Below are 20,540 nucleotides of genomic sequence, written 5' to 3'. Positions count from 1 at the left end.
CAAAGGACAGATCCACCAGACAGAAAATAAGTAAGGACACAGAGGCACTGAACAACACACTAGAACAGATGGACCTAATAGACATCTACAGAACTACATCCAAAAGCAGCAGGATACACATTCTTCTCAAGTGCACATGGAACATTTTCCAGAATAGACCACATATTAGGTCACAAAAAGAGCTTCAGTAAATTACAAAAGACTGAAACTCTACCAAGCAACTTCTCAGACCACAAAGGCATAAAACTAGAAATAAATTGTACAAAGAAAACAAAAAGGCTCACAAACACATGGAAGCTTAACAACATGCTCCTAAATAATCAATGGATCAATGACCAAATTAAAACAGAGATCAAGCAATATATGGAGACAAATGACAATGACAGCATAAAGCCCCAAAATCTGTGGGACGCAGCGAAGGCAGTTCTAAGAGGAAAGTATATAGCAATCCAGGCACATTTAAAGAAGGAAGAACAATCCCAAATCAATAGTCTAAAGTTACAATTACTGAAACTGGAAAAAGAAGAACAAATGAGGCCCAAAGTCAGCAGAAGGAGGGACACAATAAAGATCAGAGAAGAAATAAATAAAATTGACATGAATAAAACAATAGAAAAAAATCAATGAAACCAAGAGCTGGTTCTTTGAGAAAATAAACAAAATAGATAAGCCGCTAGCAAGACTTATTAAGAGAAAAAGAGAGTCAACACACATCAACAGAATCAGAAACGAGAAAGGAAAAATCATGACGGACCCCACAGAAATACAAAGAATTATTAGAGAATACTATGAAAACCTATATGCTAACAAGCTGGAAAGCCTAGGAAAAATGGAAAACTTCCTAGAAAAATACAACCTTCCAAGATTGACCCAGAAAGAAACAGAAAATATAAACAGACCAATTACCAGCAACGAAATTGAAGCGATAATCAAAAAACTACCCAAGAACAAAACCCCCAGCCAGATGAATTTACCTCGGAATTTTATCAGACATACAGAGAAGACATAATACCCATTCTCCTTAAAGTTTTCCAAAAAACAGAAGAGGAGGGAATACTCCCAAACTCATTCTATGAAGCCAACATCACCCTAATACCAAAACCAGGCAAAGACCCCACCAAAAAAGAAAATTACAGACCAATATCCTTGATGAACGTAGATGCAAAAATACTCAACAAAATATTAGCAAACTGAATTCAAAAATACATCAAAAGGATCATACACCAAGACCAAGTGGGATTCATCCCAGGGATGCAAGGATGGTACAACATTCGAAAAGCCATCAACATCATCCACCACATCAACAAAAAGGACAAAAACCACATGATCATCTCCACAGATGCTGAAAAAGCATTCGACAAAATTCAACATCCGTTCATGATAACTCTCAACAAAATGTGCATAGAGGGCAAGTACCTCAACATAATAAAGGCCATATACAACAAACCCACAGCCAGCATCATACTGAACAGCGAGAAGCTAAAAGCTTTTCCTCTGAGATCGAGAACAAGACAGGGATGCCCACTCTCCCCACTGTTATTCAACACAGTACTGGAGGTCCTAGCCACGGCAATTAGACAAAACAAAGAAATACAAGGAATCCAGATTGGTAAAGAAGAAGTCAAACTGCCACTATTTGCAGATGACATGATATTGTACATAAAAAACCCTATAGACTCCACTCCAAAACTACTAGAACTAATAATGGAATTCAGCAAAGTTGCAGGATACAAAATTAACACACAGAAATCTGTGGCTTTCCTATACACTAACAATGAACTAATAGAAAGAGAAATCAGGAAAACAATTCCATTCACAACATCAAAAAGAATCAAATACCTAGGAATAAACGTAACCAAGGAAGTGAAAGACCTATACCCTGAAAACTGTAAGACACTCTTAAGAAAATTAAAGAGGACATTAACAAATGGAAACTCATCCCATGCTCCTGGCTAGGAAGAATTAATATCATCAAAATGGCCATCCTGCTCAAAGCAATATACAGATTCGATGCAATGCCTATCAAATTACCAACAGCATTCTTCAATGAACTGGAAAAAATAGTTCTAAAATTCACATGGAACCACCAAAGACCCCGAATAGCCAAAGCAATCCTGAGAAGGAAGAATAAAACAGGGGTGATCTCACTACCCAACTTCAAGCTCTACTACAAAGCCACAGTAATCAAGACAATTTGGTACTGGCACAAGAACAGAGCCACAGACCACTGGAACAGAATAGAGACTCCAAACATTAACCCAAACATATATGGCCAATTTATATGATAAAGGAGCCATGGACATTCGATGAGGAAATAACAGCCTCTTCAACAGTTGGTGTTGACAAAACTTGACAGCTACATGTAAGAGAATGAAACTGAATCATTGTCTAACACCACACACAAAAGGATTCAAAATGGATCAAAGACCTGAATGTAAGTCATGAAACCATAAAACTCTTAGAAAAAAACATAGGCAAAAAACTCTTGGACATAAACATGAGCGACTTCTTCATGAACATATCTTCCCGGGCAAGGGAAAGAAAAGCAAAAATGAACAAGTGGGACTACATCAAGCTGAAAAGCTTCTGTATAGCCAAGGACACTACCAATAGAACAAAAAGGCATCCTACAGTATGGGAGAATATATTCATAAATGACAGATCCAAGAAAGGGTTGACATCCAAAATATATAAAGAGCTCACGCACCTCAACAAACAAAAAGCAAATAATCCAATAAAAAAATGGGCAGAGGACCTGAACAGACACTTCTCCAAAGAAATTCAGATGGCCAACAGACATATGAAAAGATGCTCCACATTGCTTGTCATCAGAGAAATGCAAATTAAAACCACAATGAGGAGGCGGAGCCAGGATGGCGGCGTGAGTAGAGCAGTGGAAATCTCCTCCCAAAAACACATAGAGCTATGAAAATATAACAAAGAAAAATCTTCCTAAAATAGAGACCACAGGACACAGGACAACATCCAGACCACATCCACACCTGCAAGAACCCAGCGCCTTGCGAAGGGGGTAAGATACAAGCCCCGGCCCGGCAGGACCCGAGCGCCCCTCACCCTGGCTCCCGGCGGGTGGAAAGAAACCGGAGCGGTTTTTTTTTTGGCGAGTGCTTTTTGGAAGCCTTAAAGGGACGGGCCCCCGATGCTAGGGAGGCAGGGTGGCGGGACCGGTGAGCAGGTGCCTGGGACCGGCACCTGAGGACAAAGAATATCCCGTGTTTCTCCCTGCGGGACCGGCGGCCGGGTGCCTGAGACCGGCGCCTGAGGACGGAGGAAATTGCGCGTTTTCCCCCCTTTTTTTTTCTTTCTCTTTTTGGCGAGCGCTTTTTGGAAGCCTTAAAGGGACAGGGACCCCGGTGCTAGGGAGGCAGGGCGGCGGGACTGGTGAGCGGTTGCCTGGGACCGGCGCCTAAGGACAAAGAATATCCCACGTTTTTCCCTGCGGGACTGGTGGGCGGGTGCCTGAGACCGGCACTTGAGGACAGAGGAAATAGCGCATTTTTCCCCTTTTTTTCTCTCTTTTTTGTGAGTGCTTTTTGGAAGCCTAAAAGGGACAGGGACCCCAGTGCTAGGAAGGCAGGGCGGCGGGACTTCTGAGCGGCTACCTGGGACCGGCACCTGAGGACAAAGAATATCCCACGTTTTTCCCAGTGGGACCGGTGGGCAGATGCCTGAGACCGGCACCTGAGGACGGAGGAAATCGCGCATTTTTCCCCTTTTTTTCTCTTTTTGGCGAGCGCTTTTTGGAAGCCTTAAAGGGACAGGGACCCCGGTGCTAGGGAGGCAGGGCAGCGGGACTGGTGAGCGGGTGCCTGGGACCAGCGCCTGAGGACAAAGAATATCGAGCGTTCTTTCCCTGCGGGACTGGTGGGTGGGTGCTTTTTGGAAGCCTTAAAAGGACAGGGACCCTGGTGCTAGGGAGACAGGGCAGCAGGACCAGTGAGCGGGTGCCTGGGACCGGCACCTGGGGACAAAAAAAAAAAAGATCGTGTGTTTTTTCCTTTTTTTTTCTTTCTGTTCCCTCTCTCATTGTTGCTGTTGTTGTTTTGGTTTGGAGAGTGCTTTTTAGAAGTCTTAAAGGGGCAGGACAGGTCACTTAGACCAGAGGCAGGGAATCTGGGGATCTCTGGGCACTCTAACCCGCTGGGCAGCAGGGAGCACAGAGGCCCCTTACGGAGATAAATAGCCTCCCGGCCGCTCCCTCTCCAACGGGGATCCACCATTTTGGAGGAACAGCCCCAGCCAGGCCAAGCCCACAGCAACAGCGGAGAGAAACCCCATAGCAACTGGGCAGGAAGCAGAAGCCCTGTCTGCGCACAGCTGCCCAGCACAAGCCACTAGAGGTCGCTATTCTCCCAGGAGAAGGCCACAAACCAACAAGAAGGGAAGCTCTTCCAGCGGTCACTTGTACCAGCTCTGCAAACTATCTCTATCACCATGAAAAGGCAAAACTACAGGCAGACAAAGATCACAGAGACAACACCTGAGAGGGAGACAGACCTAACTAGTCCTCCTGAAAAAGAATTCAAAATAAAAATCATGAACATGCTGACAGAGATGCAGAGAAAAATGCAAGAGCAATGGGATGAGATGCAGAGAAAAATGCAAGAGCAGTGGGATGAGATGCAGAGAAAAATGCAAGAGCAGTGGGATGAAGTCCGGAAGGAGATCACAGAGGTCAGGAAGGAGATCACAGAAGTGAAACAATCCCTGGAAGGATTTATAAGCAGAATGGATAAGATGCAAGAGGCCATTGAAGGAATAGAAGCCAGAGAACAGGAACGTATAGAAGCTGACATAGAGAGAGATAAAAGGATCTCCAGGAATGAAATAACACTAAGAGAAATATGTGACCAATACAAAAGGAGTAATATTCGTATTATAGGGATACCAGAAGAAGAAGAAAGAGGAAAAGGGATAGAAAGTCTCTTTGAAGAAATAATTGCTGAAAACTTCCCCAAACTGGGGGAGGAAATAATCAAACAGACCATGGAATTACACAGAACTCCCAACAGAAAGGATCCAAGGAGGACAACACCAAGACACATAATAATTAAAATGGCAAGGATCAAGGACAAGGAAAGAGTTTTAAAGGCAGCTAGAAAGAAAAAGGTCACCTATAAAGGAAAACCCATCAGGCTAACATCAGACTTCTCGACAGAAACCCGACAGGCCAGAAGAGAATGGCATGATATACTTAATGCAATGAAACAGAAGGGCCTTGAACCAAGGATACTGTATCCAGCACGACTATCATTTAAATATGATGGCGGGATTAAACAATTCCCAGACAAGCAAAAGCTGAGGGAATTTGCTTCCCACAAACCACCTCTACAGGGCATCCTACAGGGACTGCTCTAGATGGGAGCACCCCTAAAAAGAGCACAGAACAAAACACACAACATATGAAGAATGGAGGAGGAGGAATAAGAAGGGACAGAAGAAAAGAATCTCCAGACAGTGTATATAACAGCTCAATAAGTGAGCTAAGTTAGGCAGTAAGATACTAAAGAAGCTAACCTTGAACCTTTGGTAACCACAAATCTAAAGCCTGCAATGGCAATAAGTACATATCTCTCAATAGTCACCCTAAATGTAAATGGACTTAATGCACCAATCAAAAGACATAGAGTAATAGAATGGATAAAAAAGCAAGACCCATCTATATGCTGCTTACAAGAAACTCACCTTAAACCCAAAGATAAGCATAGACTAAAAGTCAAGGGATGGAAAAACATTTCAGGCAAACAACAGTGAGAAGAAAGCAGGGGTTGCAGTACTAATATCAGACAAAATAGACTTCAAAACAAAGAAAGTAACAAGAGATAAAGAAGGATACTACATAATGATAAAGGGCTCAGTCCAACAAGAGGATATAACCATTCTAAATATATATGCACCCAATACAGGAGCACCAGCATATGTAAAGCAAATACTAACAGAACTAAAGAGGGAAATAGACTGCAATGCATTCATTGTAGGAGACTTCAACACACCACTCACCCCAAAGGATAGATCCACCGGGCAGAAAATAAGTAAAGACACACAGGCACTGAACAACACACTAGAACAGATGGACCTAATAGACATCTATAGAACTCTACATCCAAAAGAAACAGGATATACATTCTTCTCAAGTGCACATGGAACATTCTCCAGAATAGACCACATACTAGCTCACAAAAAGAGCCTCAGTAAATTCCAAAATATTGAAATTCTACCAACCAATTTTTCAGACCACAAAGGTATGAAAGTAGAAATAAATTCTACAAAGAAAACAAAAAGGCTCACAAACACATGGAGGCTTAACAACATGCTACTAAATAATCAGTGGATCAATGAACAAATCAAAAGAGAGATCAAGGAATATATAGAAACAAATGACAACAACAACACTAAGCCCCAACTTCTGTGGGATGCAGTGAAAGCAGTCTTAAGAGGAAAGTATATAGCAATCCAGGCACACTTGAAGAAGGAAGAACAATCCCAAATGAATAGTCTAACATCACAATTATTAAAACCGGAAAAAGAACAAATGAGGCCTAAAGTCAGCAGAAGGAGGGACATAATAAAGATCAGAGAAGAAATAAACAAAATTGAGAAGAATAAAACAATAGCAAAAATCAACGAAACCAAGAGCTGGTTCTTTGAGAAAATAAACAAAATAGATAAGCCTCTAGCCCAACTTATTAAGAGAAAAAGAGAGTCAACACAAATCAACATAATCAGAAATGAGAATGGAAAAATCACGACAGACTCCACAGAAATACAAAGAATTATTAAAGACTACTATGAAAACCTATATGCCAATAAGCTGGAAAACCTAGAAGAAATGGACAACTTCCTAGAAAAATACAACCTCCCAAGACTGACCAACGAAGAAACACAAAAGTTAAACAAACCAATTACAAGCAAAGAAATTGAAACAGTAATCAAAAAACTACCCAAGAACAAAACCCCGGGGCCGGACGGATTTACCTCGGAATTTTATCAGACACACAGAGAAGACATAATACCCATTCTCCTTAAAGTGTTCCACAAAATAGAAGAAGAGGGAATACTCCCAAACTCATTCTATGAGGCCAACATCACCCTAATACCAAAACCAGGCAAAGACCCCACCAAAAAAGAAAATTACAGACCAATATCCCTGATGAATGTAGATGCAAAAATACTCAATAAAATATTAGCAAACAGAATTCAACAGTATATCAAAAGGATCATACACCATGACCAAGTGGGGTTCATCCCAGGGATGCAAGGATGGTACAACATTCAAAAATCCATCAACATCATCCACCACATCAACAAAAAGAAAGACAAAAACCACATGATCATCTCCATAGATGCTGAAAAAGCATTTGACAAAATTCAACATCCATTCATGATAAAAACTCTCAGCAAAATGGGAATAGAGGGCAAGTACCTCAACATAATAAAGGCCATATATGATAAACCCACAGCCAGCATTATACTGAACAGCGAGAAGCTGAAAGCATTTCCACTGAGATCGGGAACCAGACAGGGATGCCCACTCTCCCCACTGCTATTTAACATAGTACTGGAGGTCCTAGCCACGACAATCAGACAAAACAAAGAAATACAAGGAATCCAGATTGGTAAAGAAGAAGTTAAACTGTCACTATTTGCAGATGATATGATACTGTACATAAAAAACCCTAAAGACTCCACTCCAAAACTACCAGAACTGATATCGAAATACAGCAAAGTTGCAGGATACAAAATTAACACACAGAAATCTGTAGCTTTCCTATACACTAACAACGAATCAATAGAAAGAGAAATCAGGAAAACAATTCCATTCACCATTGCATCAAAAAGAATAAAATGCCTAGGAATAAACCTAACCAAAGAAGTGAAAGACTTATACTCTGAAAACTACAAGTCACTCTTAAGAGAAATTAAAGGGGACACTAATAAATGGAAATTCATCCCATGCTCATGGCTAGGAAGAATTAATATCGTCAAAATGGCCATCCTGCCCAAAGCAATATACAGATTTGATGCAATCCCTCTCAAATTACCAGCAACATTCTTCAATGAATTGGAACAAATAATTCAAACATTCATATGGAAACACCAAAGACCCCGAATAGCCAAAGCAATCCTGAGAAAGAAGAATAAAGTAGGGGGGATCTCACTCCCCAACTTCAGGCTCTACTACAAAGCCATAGTAATCAAGACAATTTGGTGCTGGGCCAAAAACAGAGCCACAGACCAGTGGAACAGATTAGAGACTCCAGACATTAACCCAAACATATATGGTCAATTAATATTTGATAAAGGAGCCATGGACATACAACGGCAAAATGACAGTCTCTTCAACAGATGGTGCTGGCAAAACTGGACAGCTACATGTAGGAGAATGAAACTGGACCATTGTCTAACCCCATATACAAAGGTAAACTCAAAATGGATCAAAGACCTGAATGTAAGTCATGAAACCATTAAACTCTTGGAAAAAAACATAGGCAAAAACCTCTTAGACATAAACATGAGTGACCTCTTCTTGAACATATCTCCCCGGGCAAGGAAAACAACAGCAAAAATGAGCAAGTGGGACTACATTAAGCTGAAAAGCTTCTGTACAGCAAAAGACACCATCAATAGAACAAAAAGGAACCCTACAGTATGGGAGAATATATTTGAAAATGACAGATCCGATAAAGGCTTGACGTCCAGAATATATAAAGAGCTCACACGCCTCAACAAACAAAAAACAAATAACCCAATTAAAAAATGGGCAGAGGAACTGAACAGACAGTTCTCTAAAAAAGAAATACAGATGGCCAAAAGACACATGAAAAGATGCTCCACATCGCTAATTATCAGAGAAATGCAAATTAAAACTACAATGAGGTATCACCTCACACCAGTAAGGATAGCTGCCATCCAAAAGACAAACAACAACAAATGCTGGTGAGGCTGTGGAGAAAGGGGAACCCTTGTACACTGCTGGTGGAAATGTAAATTAGTTCAACCATTGTGGAAAGCAGTATGGAGGTTCATCAAAATGCTCAAAACAGACCTACCATTTGACCCAGTAATTCCACTCCTAGGAATTTACCCTAAGAACGCAGCAATCAAGTTTGAGAAAGACAGATGCACTCCTATGTTTATCGCAGCACTATTTACAATAGCCAAGAATTGGAAGCAACCTAAATGTCCATCGGTAGATGAATGGATAAAGAAGATGTGGTACATATACACAATGGAATACTACTCAGCCATAAGAAGTGGAAAAATCCAACCATTTGCAGCAACATGGATGGAGCTGGAGAGTATAATGCTCAGTGAAATAAGCCAAGCGGAGAAAGAGAAATACCAAATGATTTCACTCATCTGAGTAGTATAGGAACAAAGGGAAAACTGAAGGAACAAAACAGCAGTGGAATTACAGAACCCAAAAATGGACTAACAAGTACCAAAGGGAAAGGAACTGGGGAGGATGGGTGGGCAGGGAGAGATAGAGGGGGGAAGAAGAAGGGGTTATTAAGATTAGCATGCATGGGGGGGAGGGAGAAAGGGGAGGGTGGGCTGCACAACACAGAGAGGACAAGTAGTGACTCTACAACATTTTGCTAAGCTGATGGACAGTAACCGTAATGTGGTTGTTAGGGGGGACCTGATATAGGGGAGAGCATAGTAAACATAGTATTCTTCATGTAAGTGTAGATTAAAAATTAAAAAAAAAAAAAAAAAAAAAAGAAAGAAAGAAAGAAAAGGGGGATTACTCCTTAACAGGATAAAACTATTGGTAAATCAAAGATCAACGCATGCTTTAAATATCCTTAATGTTGATCACTTAAAGGGTGTCAGATGATCAGCTATGGAGGTACTCTTTTCTGATAATATTCCTTTCTCTTAATTAAAAAAAAAAAAAAAAAAAAAGCAGTTACTGTGTGCTGACCTCCAATGAGTTCTGCACAGTGGTATAGAGGGCATGTCAAACTGTGGGCAAAGGGTCTGTTTGTTTCTATGTAGAAGATCAAGGCCTAGCTTGGATACCCAGAAAATGAACTAAGATACGATATGAGGAGGAGCTTCCGGCATCAGCACTCTCTGGAGGACTTGTGCCGGGGAATGATCATCAAAAAGCCTCCACAGGGATCCCGACGATGCTGCGGTTGTGGCTGCATCCAGCCCACCATCTCCTGGACTTGCCATTGGAATGAGGAGGGAGATGTCTAGGCTGGCATGTGCATACAGTGAGACAACGAATTTGACCGGATCTGTACTGTTGGAACTGAACCAGGAGTTGGGAGGGGTGCAAGTTGTAGCACTCCAAAATCTCATGACTATAGACTATCTATGGTTAAAAGAACATATGGGATGTGAACAGATCCCAGAAATGGGCTGCTTTAATTTGTCTGATGGTTCAAGTACAGTTGGACAATATCCATCATATCATAGATAAATTTTCACAAATGCCTAGGGTGCCTAAATGGTTTTCTTGGCTTCACTGGAGATGGATGGTAATTATAGATTTGCTTTGTTTATGTCACCGTATTCCTATTATGTTAATATGTGTGTGCAAATTAGTTAGTAGTTTAAAACCTATACATACTTAAGGTACTCTACAAGAAGATATGTCAAAGAAATAATCAATCCTCCCATGTTTCCTTCATATGCTACATCTATAGCTTTTCTTCTTCCTTCCTAATTACAACCCTTAAATAGAATTCGTGCCTCATATCGAATTTACCAAGTATCATAATTCCTCCAGGTGGTAAAGATACCTCAAGACAAGTGCTGGGCATAGAAGCCAAGCCACAGGGCATAAATCTGCAAAGAAGTAAAAAGCTAACCTTTGCAAATAATATGGCTTCTCTCTCACTTACCAACTTTACATTTCCCTGTATGGCCCCGGAAGATGACTGGTTAGCCAGAGACGGGTAAGATTCCTCAAGGGAGGAACAACCTAAGACAGGCACAGTCGCAGGGGGGCCATCAGGTGAGAATTTGGGGATCAACAGAGGTGAGGCTCAGAACCTCACCCCCCCTGCTTTGAGAGAAATCTTCTGCATCCGTGGATGTCTTGCTGCCCTTGTCTAGCCTGGATTAATACTTAGTCCATAGGCACACACCTGATCATCTGATCATCTACATTTGCCTTCTTACAGCACTAAACTATGTTTTCTACCTTTATCTTGCATCTACCTACCACTTCAGCATTTTATTAAAAATAAAAATAATAATAATAATAGGAGAAATGTGGGATCAACATATAAATCAAGTACAAAAATCAAACGAATATGAATATTTGACCTGATTGTTTATAGGTCATAATGCATGATCAAAACCGAAAGTTTCTGTGATGAATGCCCTTGTACTGTTCACCATGTAAGAATTTATTCACTATGTAAGAATTCGTTCACCATGTAAGAACTTGTTTGTTATGCTTCAGAAGATTGGAGACTGACGAGAATTAGGCTTGAGATGGATTAATGATTGTACATTGAGCGTTGACCCCCCTATACTGAATTTTATTGTTGTTAACAACCATTTGATCAATAAATATGAGAGATGCCCTCTCAAAAAAATAAAATAAAATAAAATAAAATAAAATAAAACCACAATGAGATATCACCTCAGTAAGGATCCAGTAAGGATCGCCACCATCCAAGACAAACAACAACAAATGCTGGCGAGGATGTGGAGAAAGGGGAACCCTCCCTACACTGCTGGTGGGAATGTAAGTTAGTTCAACCATTGTGGAAAGCAGTACGGAAGTTCCTCAAAAAACTCAAAATAGAAATACCGTTTGACCCAGGAATTGCACTCCTAGGAATTTACCCTAAGAATGCAGCAGCCCAGTTTGAAAAAGACATATACACCCCTATGTTTATTGCAACACTATTTACAATAGCCAAGGTTGGAAGCAACCTAAGTGTCCATCAGTAGACGAATGGATAAAGAGGAGGTGGTACATATACGCAATGGAATATTATTCAGCCATAAGAAGAAAACAAGTCCTACCATTTGCAGCCATATGGATGGAGCTAGAGGGTATTATGCTCAGTGACATAAGCCAGGTGGAGAAAGACAAGTACCAAATGATTTGCACTCATCTGTGAAGTATAAGAACAAAACAAAAACGGAGGGAACAAAACAGCAGCAGACTCACAGAACCCAAGAATGAACTAACAGTTACCAATGGGAAAGGGACTGGGGAGGAGGGGTGGGAAGGGATGGATACGGGAGGGGAAAAAAGAAAGGGGGCCTTATGATTAGCATGTATAATGTGGGCGGGGCACAGGGAGGGCTGTGCAACACAGAGAAGACAAGTAGTGATTCTACAGCATCTTACTACGCTGATGGACAATGACTGTAATGGGGTTTGTGCGGGGAACTTGGGGATGGGGGGAGTCTAGTAAACATAATGTTCCTCATGTAATTGTAGATTAATGATACCAAAATTTAAAAAAAGAAGTATAAAAAAGAAAGAGAGAACATTCAAAAGAGTAATGCGGAGAAAAAGAAGTTTCCTTTCCACCCCTAGTCTCCTATTTCTGTGAACTCTTTCAAGGATATCCTCATACACACACACCACACATATACACTCGTAAACATATATTCTTATTTTCAGTAACATTGTCATTCACATACCACACAACGTTCTGCCCCCATTTTTGTTTTACGTAATGATGCACCCTGGAGACTGTTTCCCATCAGGGCATAGAAGGTTGCCTCACCCTCTCATGGATGTAAGATAAGGACTTAGCCAGTCCCCTCCTGGTGGCTTCTAGGATGTTCCAGTCTTTTCTATTAAATCAGGGCTGCAGTGAGTATCCTGCCACACATGCCATTCTACACATATGCAAATCTATTCAGAGTCCAAATGTCTAGAGGTGGTGTCACCCTCCGTGGTGACAGATTGGGCCTCCTCATCTCCATGGGTGCTCTGATGAGCGTTCTCCTGCTCTTCCCCACAGCTCCGTCAACAGTATGCTACCAAACTTTCTGAACTTTACTTACCAAAAGGTGAAAAATGGTATCTCACTATAATTTAAATGTGCTCTTATTTAAGTGCTCTTATGAGTGAGGCTTAACAGTTTTTAACACTGAAAGAGAAAATCTCTATTTCCCTTTCAGTAGTTCACATTGTCTACCCACTTTGTTGAGCTGTAGAAGTTAGATTTTGAGGCTAGAGAAAATAAAACTGGTTGTAGTTCTCTCTTCCAAGCTCATCTGAGGTCCCTAGGAGAAAATAAAATCACAGGGTGCATGGGGCAGGGTGCATGGGACCTAAAAGTGGCTGTGCCAGGACATGGGACAGTGAACACACCAAAGCTCTCCTACGGCTCAGTGTCCACTGGTGCTGACCATGAACCTGGCCTGTGACATCTATCTCATATCTTACTATAGATAGCCTTGCTTTTTATTTTAATAAACCCTCTTCTTTAACACACTTCCTACTGTCTCTAAATTCTTATGAATCTACCTAATAAACCTGTGATCAAAACTGGATGACAAGTTTCCTGATTTACATGATATATGCTCGGCTCCTGCCTCTTACCTGGAGCTCCTCTGGGTTTGAGTGTGCCCAGAAGGGGGCCATGGTGCACCTGATCTTCCCCTCAGGGTCCATTTCAATGTCCCACCACGAGAGAACCACCTGAGCTCGTCCAGATGCCAGAGGTTCAAACTTCTTGCTATGGCAGGCTGCTGAGCTACTGACTTGCTTACTGAAGTCCACACTGTGAAAGAACATTCAGGAACTTAAGCAAACTTTTAAAGCTTACACGCTCCATCTTCATGCTTTTATGGTGACCTTACCAGCCATCAGACTTATCTGTAACAGACTCCTGCCTTCAGAGGGAGGTGACATCAGGTTTCCTTCCCACTCAAAAAGGACTTCCAAAGACCCCTTTCTATCAAATGTCTTAAAGTCTCACCACCCTGGTTGGCTTCCTGGTACCTGAGCATAGGCAGCACATCACTGAGGACAGTGAAGTCACAGGGCGACACCTGGTTCAGCTGAATGTCACAGACGGACGGCGCGCCAGGGCACCTCTCCAGTTCAACGGGAGGAATGATGACCTGCTCTCCGTGGCTGGTCTGGACACGGATGGGAAACAGCTTATTCCACGACCACATCCTTCTGGATTCCACCAGCTGCGCATAGATGGTTGCTCTGTGAGGCACCGCCTCACAATTTTCCTAAGTTTTTATTGAAAAAAATACAAAAGAAAACAATAAACCAGGTATGCTGACCCACAATAATTCCCATCAGTCAAAAGAGGTACATTCCTTAATAAGAGTCCACGTCAGTGACAGCTAACACCTAACCACCATGAGGACAATTTTTTGGATGGTTCTAGGATAACTCTTTTTGCCCCAATGCCCTTGGGAAAGAAAAAAAAAAGGAACTACATTTAAAAAAGAACACACATTATACCAAAAATGACTTATGTCAGGTAAGTTCCCAGGGACCTGACACTCTTAAATAATTCAAAAATAAACCTTAATTGCATGCTGATTGACTCCCACACCAGCTTTGAAGGAGTCCAAGCCTCCTGCTCAGCAGTAACTGTGGCACTCAGCTCAGAGCCTCCCTTCAGTGCAGCTCTCCCCAGCACCTCCCTGTTGCACAAGTGCCACCCTCAACTGACCGGACCTCTCGGCCTCACCAGGCACTCCCAAGCCCTCTCCTCACTCGGCTTTGGTTGCGGACCCTCATCTAGTTTCCTTCCTACCTCATTCATCCATCCAACACCCTCTACACATCAGGCGCAAGTGGACAAGCCATAAAAAGGACACTCCCAGCTGCTGCTGAACGGAAATGACAAGTGCAGGGTTTCTCTGCCTCAGCACTAGTGACCTCTTGGGCAAATGATCCTGTCTTATAGGGGGGCTCCTCTGTGCTTCGCAACACCCCTGGCCTCTACCCACAAGGTGACAGTGGCACCCGCACCTCAGCTGTGACATCAAGAACGTCTCCAGACACGGCTCTGGTTAAGCACTGCTCTCCCCCGCTGCCCCTTTCACCGCTGTTTCCCCTGCCATCCTCACAGAGGGGCCTCCCTAGAGACCTGGTCTGGACCACCTTTTTCTCCTTCTCCCTCCCCATAATCTCCTCTGAGGGACTTCACTCCACGTTCCTTTACCAAATCCCATGTATCTAAAGGCCTCTTGGTCCTCTCTACTTGGCTGACACTCAGCTCAAACTCTCTTGCCTAAACGGAGCAGATCACCTACACCCCTTCCCCACCTTCCCGGCACCCCTCCTCCTGCACTCCCATTCAACAGGGAGCACCACCTCCCCAGTCCAGTCACCCAAACCCCCTTGGCATCACCTCAGTGCCTCCTCATCTAAGTAATCACCAAGTCTCTGACTACCTTCCCCTCCCTAAGTCCACCTCTCGGGGCCCATTTCTATGGGCTTAACTGAGGTCCACGTCAACCCCAGCACCTGGATGACTCCACAACCACCTTCTAACCAGTCTTCCTGCCTTTGGTCCTACATCCTAACTGCCCTCCACATGCCTGCCTGGTAAATCTAACATCAATCCCCTGCTTAAAACCGTTCTGTGGTGTCCTACTGCCTTCTGGAGCATGGGCCTTTTTTCTCTGTCTAGCCCTGTCCAGCCCTCCAGTCTCATCTCTAAGCCCCCCTCCCACACTACCCATAATCCAAACAACTTGTAGGGCCTGGGAGCCACTGCACCAACTCATCTTCATGTCTTTGTGCCTGCTGATCTCCTCTGCCACAAATCCCCTGTCTGCCAGGCCAACACCTGATCATCCTTTAAGACTGACACAGCTCAAGCTTCATCTTCCTTGACACTCCCCACTTCCCCCTGCCAGAGTGGGCAGGATGTCACCCTCTAACTACCGTCAGAAAGGACACACCTCTAGCTGTACTGTGAAGACCTGCTCACCTACCTGCCTACCTAGGGGCTCACTTTCATATTCTTGGTGCCCAAAAAAGGGCTAGCAGAATGAAGGCACTCAATAAACGTATCTTCTGAGATCAATCCTTGGGTCACTTCACCACCACAGGGACTATCTGTCACACATGCCAGCATCCCAGTTCCATGCCCTCCAATAAGGCCAGATGAGGGACAGGGCAATGGAAGATTTTTGTGTCCAGCCACAACCCCCTCAAGCTCAGACCCAAGGTGGGCAGATGGGGGTAGTGATTAGAGTGGACAATAGACACCTGGCTGCTACAGGCCAACTGCCCACCTTCCTTCTTAATTATTAGCTAAATTAGAAAAAGACAAATCAGGCAACATTAACAAAATCGTAAATATTTATCCGTGTTCTCTATTTCAGGGATTCATCGAGTTGATGGTTTTAAGGTGGAGAAACAGAAATAATCACTACCAAAGTGACAAGAAAAGCATTTTCCATTTGGGAGACAGACATCTCACAGTGTGGGATCTGCAGGGCAACCACCGCCATGCGCTGAATGTGTGAGTGATGTGGACTCTGGCCCCAACTGCCCTGGAAGGAGCCCCTTCCTCATGCTGAGGACTCCAAGAACCCCAAAGAGGGTCCCAGGCTGGGACTCTCTGGACAGTGCCCACAGGGGCAGTGCCAGCAGAGGCAGCAGTACTCACACTGCCTCTCGGGCCTTTGCCTCTGAGTTGCCACCTCTAGTTTATGTCCATGAAAAGCAAGACCAACATCTCTGAGACAAGATTTTCAGCATGTCTCTCTATTCTCAAATACTGTCAAAGATTATCACCACCCAAACTCCTTCACCTGGAACAACCTAACACTCAAGGCCTTCCACCCCTCCCCCGCTGCCCCCCATTTGCTCACAAGCGCCCCAGGCTGGTGCTCTCACTGACCTATCGAACAGGTCCTCTCCCTGGGACACCCCACCCTCTCCTCAGCACCCTTCCAAGCTCCACCCTCTCTAATATGCCCTCATCTTCCTCACCCCTGACCTCTTCTGCCAGTCCTAACCCAAATGTCAGTGGTACTTCTGTCTGCCTCTCCATTTGGTTCATCTGGTCCTTACCATCAGCGACTAGTACGGGTCTCAGAGGCAAGAAGGCTGTCTTACACTTCTCTCTGGATGCTAGATCATCCTACAACAGATAACACTCAAAGAATATTTGTTGAACTGAAGATAGTTTCTTGCCTTTCAACTCTAACCTACCAAGACTTGGCATTCAAAAGACACGTAAGTCACAATGAAGGAGAACCAGAGGCTTGCAGAACTGAGGGATGTGCTAGGATTTTTGGAAAGGTACTGAGGGCTCAGGGTACGTAGAGCATGGCTTATCAACAAGAAATGTGTGAGCCAGCTGGGATCACAGCAATATCCCCGAGGGAGGCCGTTGGTCCCTACCTGCATGAGATGCCTGTGTGCATGCTCATAGGAGGGTAGCGCTCCCTCCCCAATCAGTTCTGTGTCAAACAGCTCTGTGATCAGGACGTTTGCACGGCATGGCATGTCACCATCTGCAAAACACAAGGAAAGAGGGCCAGGAGCAAACAACAGATTAGAAAAATATATCTACAGCAAATATGTGAAAGATAAAAGGTTAATGGGTCATTAAATTGAAAGCATATACATATGAAGTATTTAGAAGTGTCAACATGTCTGCAACTGACTTTCCAATGATTCAGCAAAAAAAGTATTTTTCTCTACATAGACATGTATAGATGTATACACATACATACATAGACACACATACACACAAATATGCTAACAATTGGTAAGTCTTGGTTAAGAGAATATGGGTGTTCACTGTATTACTTTCAATTTTTCTCTATGTTTCATATTGCAAAGAACTTGAAAAACACATAAGGAAAAGTATAAATACCCAAAAAGAAAACCAGGCCAAAATACTAATAGAAAATTCAAAACAGAAAATAAATCATTCAGATATATGGAGAATTTTTCATTCTTATTAGTAATTGGCAAGAGACAAACTAATAAGCTATTAACTTTTAAGTTACCAAAAATTATTTGAAAAGTAAAAACTGAGAGCTAGTACTTCAAGTATTTCTAGACTGCAGAGAGGGAGAGAAAAAGAGCGAGAGGCTGGTTAATTCCCCTGACATTCAATGGATGCTACAAGACCCAGGATCAGAACCCCCCGTTCCTTACACCAAGTCCTTCTTAATTTAGTCTTGCCACCAAACAATCCCCCAAATAACAGTTGTTTTAGGATAGTAGGATTATGGAGGGTCTTTTTGTTCACTCTATTTTCTAAAACTTGTAATGTAGTGCAATATTACTTCTACAATTATAATTTTTAATGAACCAAGAGACAAAACAGACTTTGGAAGGGGCTATTCATCATTTAAAATTAACTGTAAACACTCCTAATGGCTCATGAATTACAATTTGACAAAGCCCACTCATCTTTCCTACATAAGACAAGTATCGTGGATGAGACAAAAAAGGGGAAGCATTAGAGGTTCAGAGAAGGGTGCAGTGGAGAGCTTGAACCTTGAGGCCTAGAGGCCTGAGCCTGGATCCCACTTTCTAGCCTTGACCCTCAGTGCTGACCATCAGTCACCTCATCTGTAAAACCCAGGTGACAACATCTGCTTCATGCGGTGGTGATTAGGATAGCAAAGGCGGAAGCTGTCCACTTGCTATGAAATACACTTGTGCTCAACAGCAGGATGACGTGAAAGGAGACGGAGAAGAAACTTGTCCCCTGGCACAGAGACCAGCCTCCCAAGTGGCACTGCCCATCCTCTCAGATGTGCCAAACTCCAGCTGAAGGGCACTGTCCCAAACTGAACCACCCCCACATACCTGCTTCTCCCTCCAATGATCCTGCTTCAATAAATGGCACCACCAGCAACACAGTCTTGAAAACTGGGCATTGTTTACTAGCTCCAGGAAAGCAGGACCCTGACTGGTCCGTTTACCACTGTACCCCAGTGCCTAGAACAATGCCTAGCACCCAGTAATAGTCAGCAAACGAGCTGAATTCTTGATTCTTCCCTCTGTCATTCAACATCCAATCAATCACCAACTACCAATTCTTACCAATTCTACCTCCTGAATAATTAAACCAATTATGTAACTTAAAATGATTTACTGCCCAAATGTGTTTCAGATAAATAAAGCTCTATGACCCACTGAATTTCAACATTCTTGAGAGCCTAGTATCCGGGGCATGAGTGCTAGTGCTACAGGGTGCAGAGGGCACAGTAGGAACGTAAGGGGCAGTCACCCCAGGGGCCTCCTAAGTCTTCGCCAAATGACTGTATGCATGAATCAAGGCTGTTCCCTGAGTCAGCTGCTACACCTGCCTCCGTGTGTAAGCCTCTCCGGCCTCCCCTGAGGAATGGGCAACCTGGATGCCATTTCTGAAAAGGGCTGAGAATGAACTTTGGAAATACACATTTGGAAACACAATGAAGGCTGCAGAGGAGAAGCAAGACTGGGAGATGTCACTGAGGCCTGGGAAAAGAGAGTTTCCAGAAAGACTGTGTAGTAGAAGTCCCAAAGCTGCAGTGTTTAGAGAAAAAGCAGAGGGAAGACCATCAGCCTTGGCAATGAGGAAGCCACTTGTCAAGACGGGGGAGTAGAAACAAAGTCCCATTTACAAGGGGTTAAGGACCAAGCAAAGTTGACAATTGGCTCCCTAAACAAATATTACTGAATGTTTTTATGTGCCAGGCCCTTATACAAGTTATGAAGTGGAGTAATTAGTAAGACCACAGAGTCCATAACCTCAGGGTGCTTCAGCTATATGGAGATACAGACATTAAACACATAATTACATAACTATTTATTTTTGCACTGATAGGCACTAGAGAGCACTACTATGAAGAAAGCATATGAGGGGCCTGGCTTCACACAGGGAGTACATGCACAGCACACAGTCTGAAGGATGGCAAAGGGCAGTCACGGATGACACAGCAAAGGGCTGCACTGTGGGCTGGTCGCTGTGTGGTCAAGAGCCCCACCCATGGCCAGACAGAGTGGCGGGGATCAGACTCTCCTACCCACTGTAATCAACTAGAAAACCAGACAAAACACAGGAAATAAATATTTTCAGATGCTGAATACAAGGCAACACCGTTTATTCCCTAAAAAGAGAACAAAGTGACCCCACTACTGCTCTGGCTTTCAGCCAGCAGGTACTTTCCAGACTCCAGTACAGGGAGGGAGATGGCAAGCAGAGCACAGCAGTCTTGCTGAGGTAAGAAGACAACGTCCAAAGGTCAGGGGAGTGCAGATGGCTGGGACTTGCAGGGGAGGGAACCAGAGACGCAGTTACACAAAAAGAGGCTTCAGAAATCTGCACAGGACTCCCCTAGAGTCCCCTGTGAATACACACACACACACACACACACAGGACTCCCCTAGAGTCCCCTGTGAATACACACACAAACATACACACACACACACACACACACACACACACACACAGGACTCCGAGTCCCCTGTGAACACGAACACACACACACACACACACACACACACACACACACAGGTTAAGACTCCAGAAGGCTTGGCAAAGGATGAATAATTTCATAGCTGTGAGTGGACTGATTCCCAGAGTTCACAG

At 43.3% G+C, this 20,540-nt stretch overlaps 1 protein-coding gene across 7 annotated transcripts in view; it reads right to left on the bottom strand.

Annotated features, from left to right (window-relative positions):
• The window catches only part of PRMT7 (protein arginine methyltransferase 7), a 64,186-nt gene that overhangs the window by 16,230 nt on the left and 27,416 nt on the right, over nucleotides 1–20,540 (bottom strand). For 5 of the 7 annotated variants that reach the window (XM_037025274.2, XM_037025277.2, XM_037025275.2 and 2 more), the window contains 3 exons: nucleotides 17,348–17,460; nucleotides 13,961–14,202; nucleotides 13,559–13,739 (listed from right to left, as the gene is read on the bottom strand). In XM_037025274.2, the coding sequence (XP_036881169.1) occupies nucleotides 13,559–13,739; nucleotides 13,961–14,202; nucleotides 17,348–17,460 (536 nt within the window). The remainder of the gene's footprint in view (nucleotides 1–13,558; nucleotides 13,740–13,960; nucleotides 14,203–17,347; nucleotides 17,461–20,540) is intronic. The other 2 variants (XM_073225480.1, XM_073225482.1) reach the window with 1 other exon arrangement.

Source organism: Manis javanica, chromosome 17 (assembly GCF_040802235.1).
Source record: "Manis javanica isolate MJ-LG chromosome 17, MJ_LKY, whole genome shotgun sequence".
NCBI classification, from domain to species: domain Eukaryota; kingdom Metazoa; phylum Chordata; class Mammalia; order Pholidota; family Manidae; genus Manis; species Manis javanica.
The sequence above is the reverse complement of the archived record's forward strand: the minus strand, read 5'-3'. Positions and strand labels throughout refer to the sequence as shown.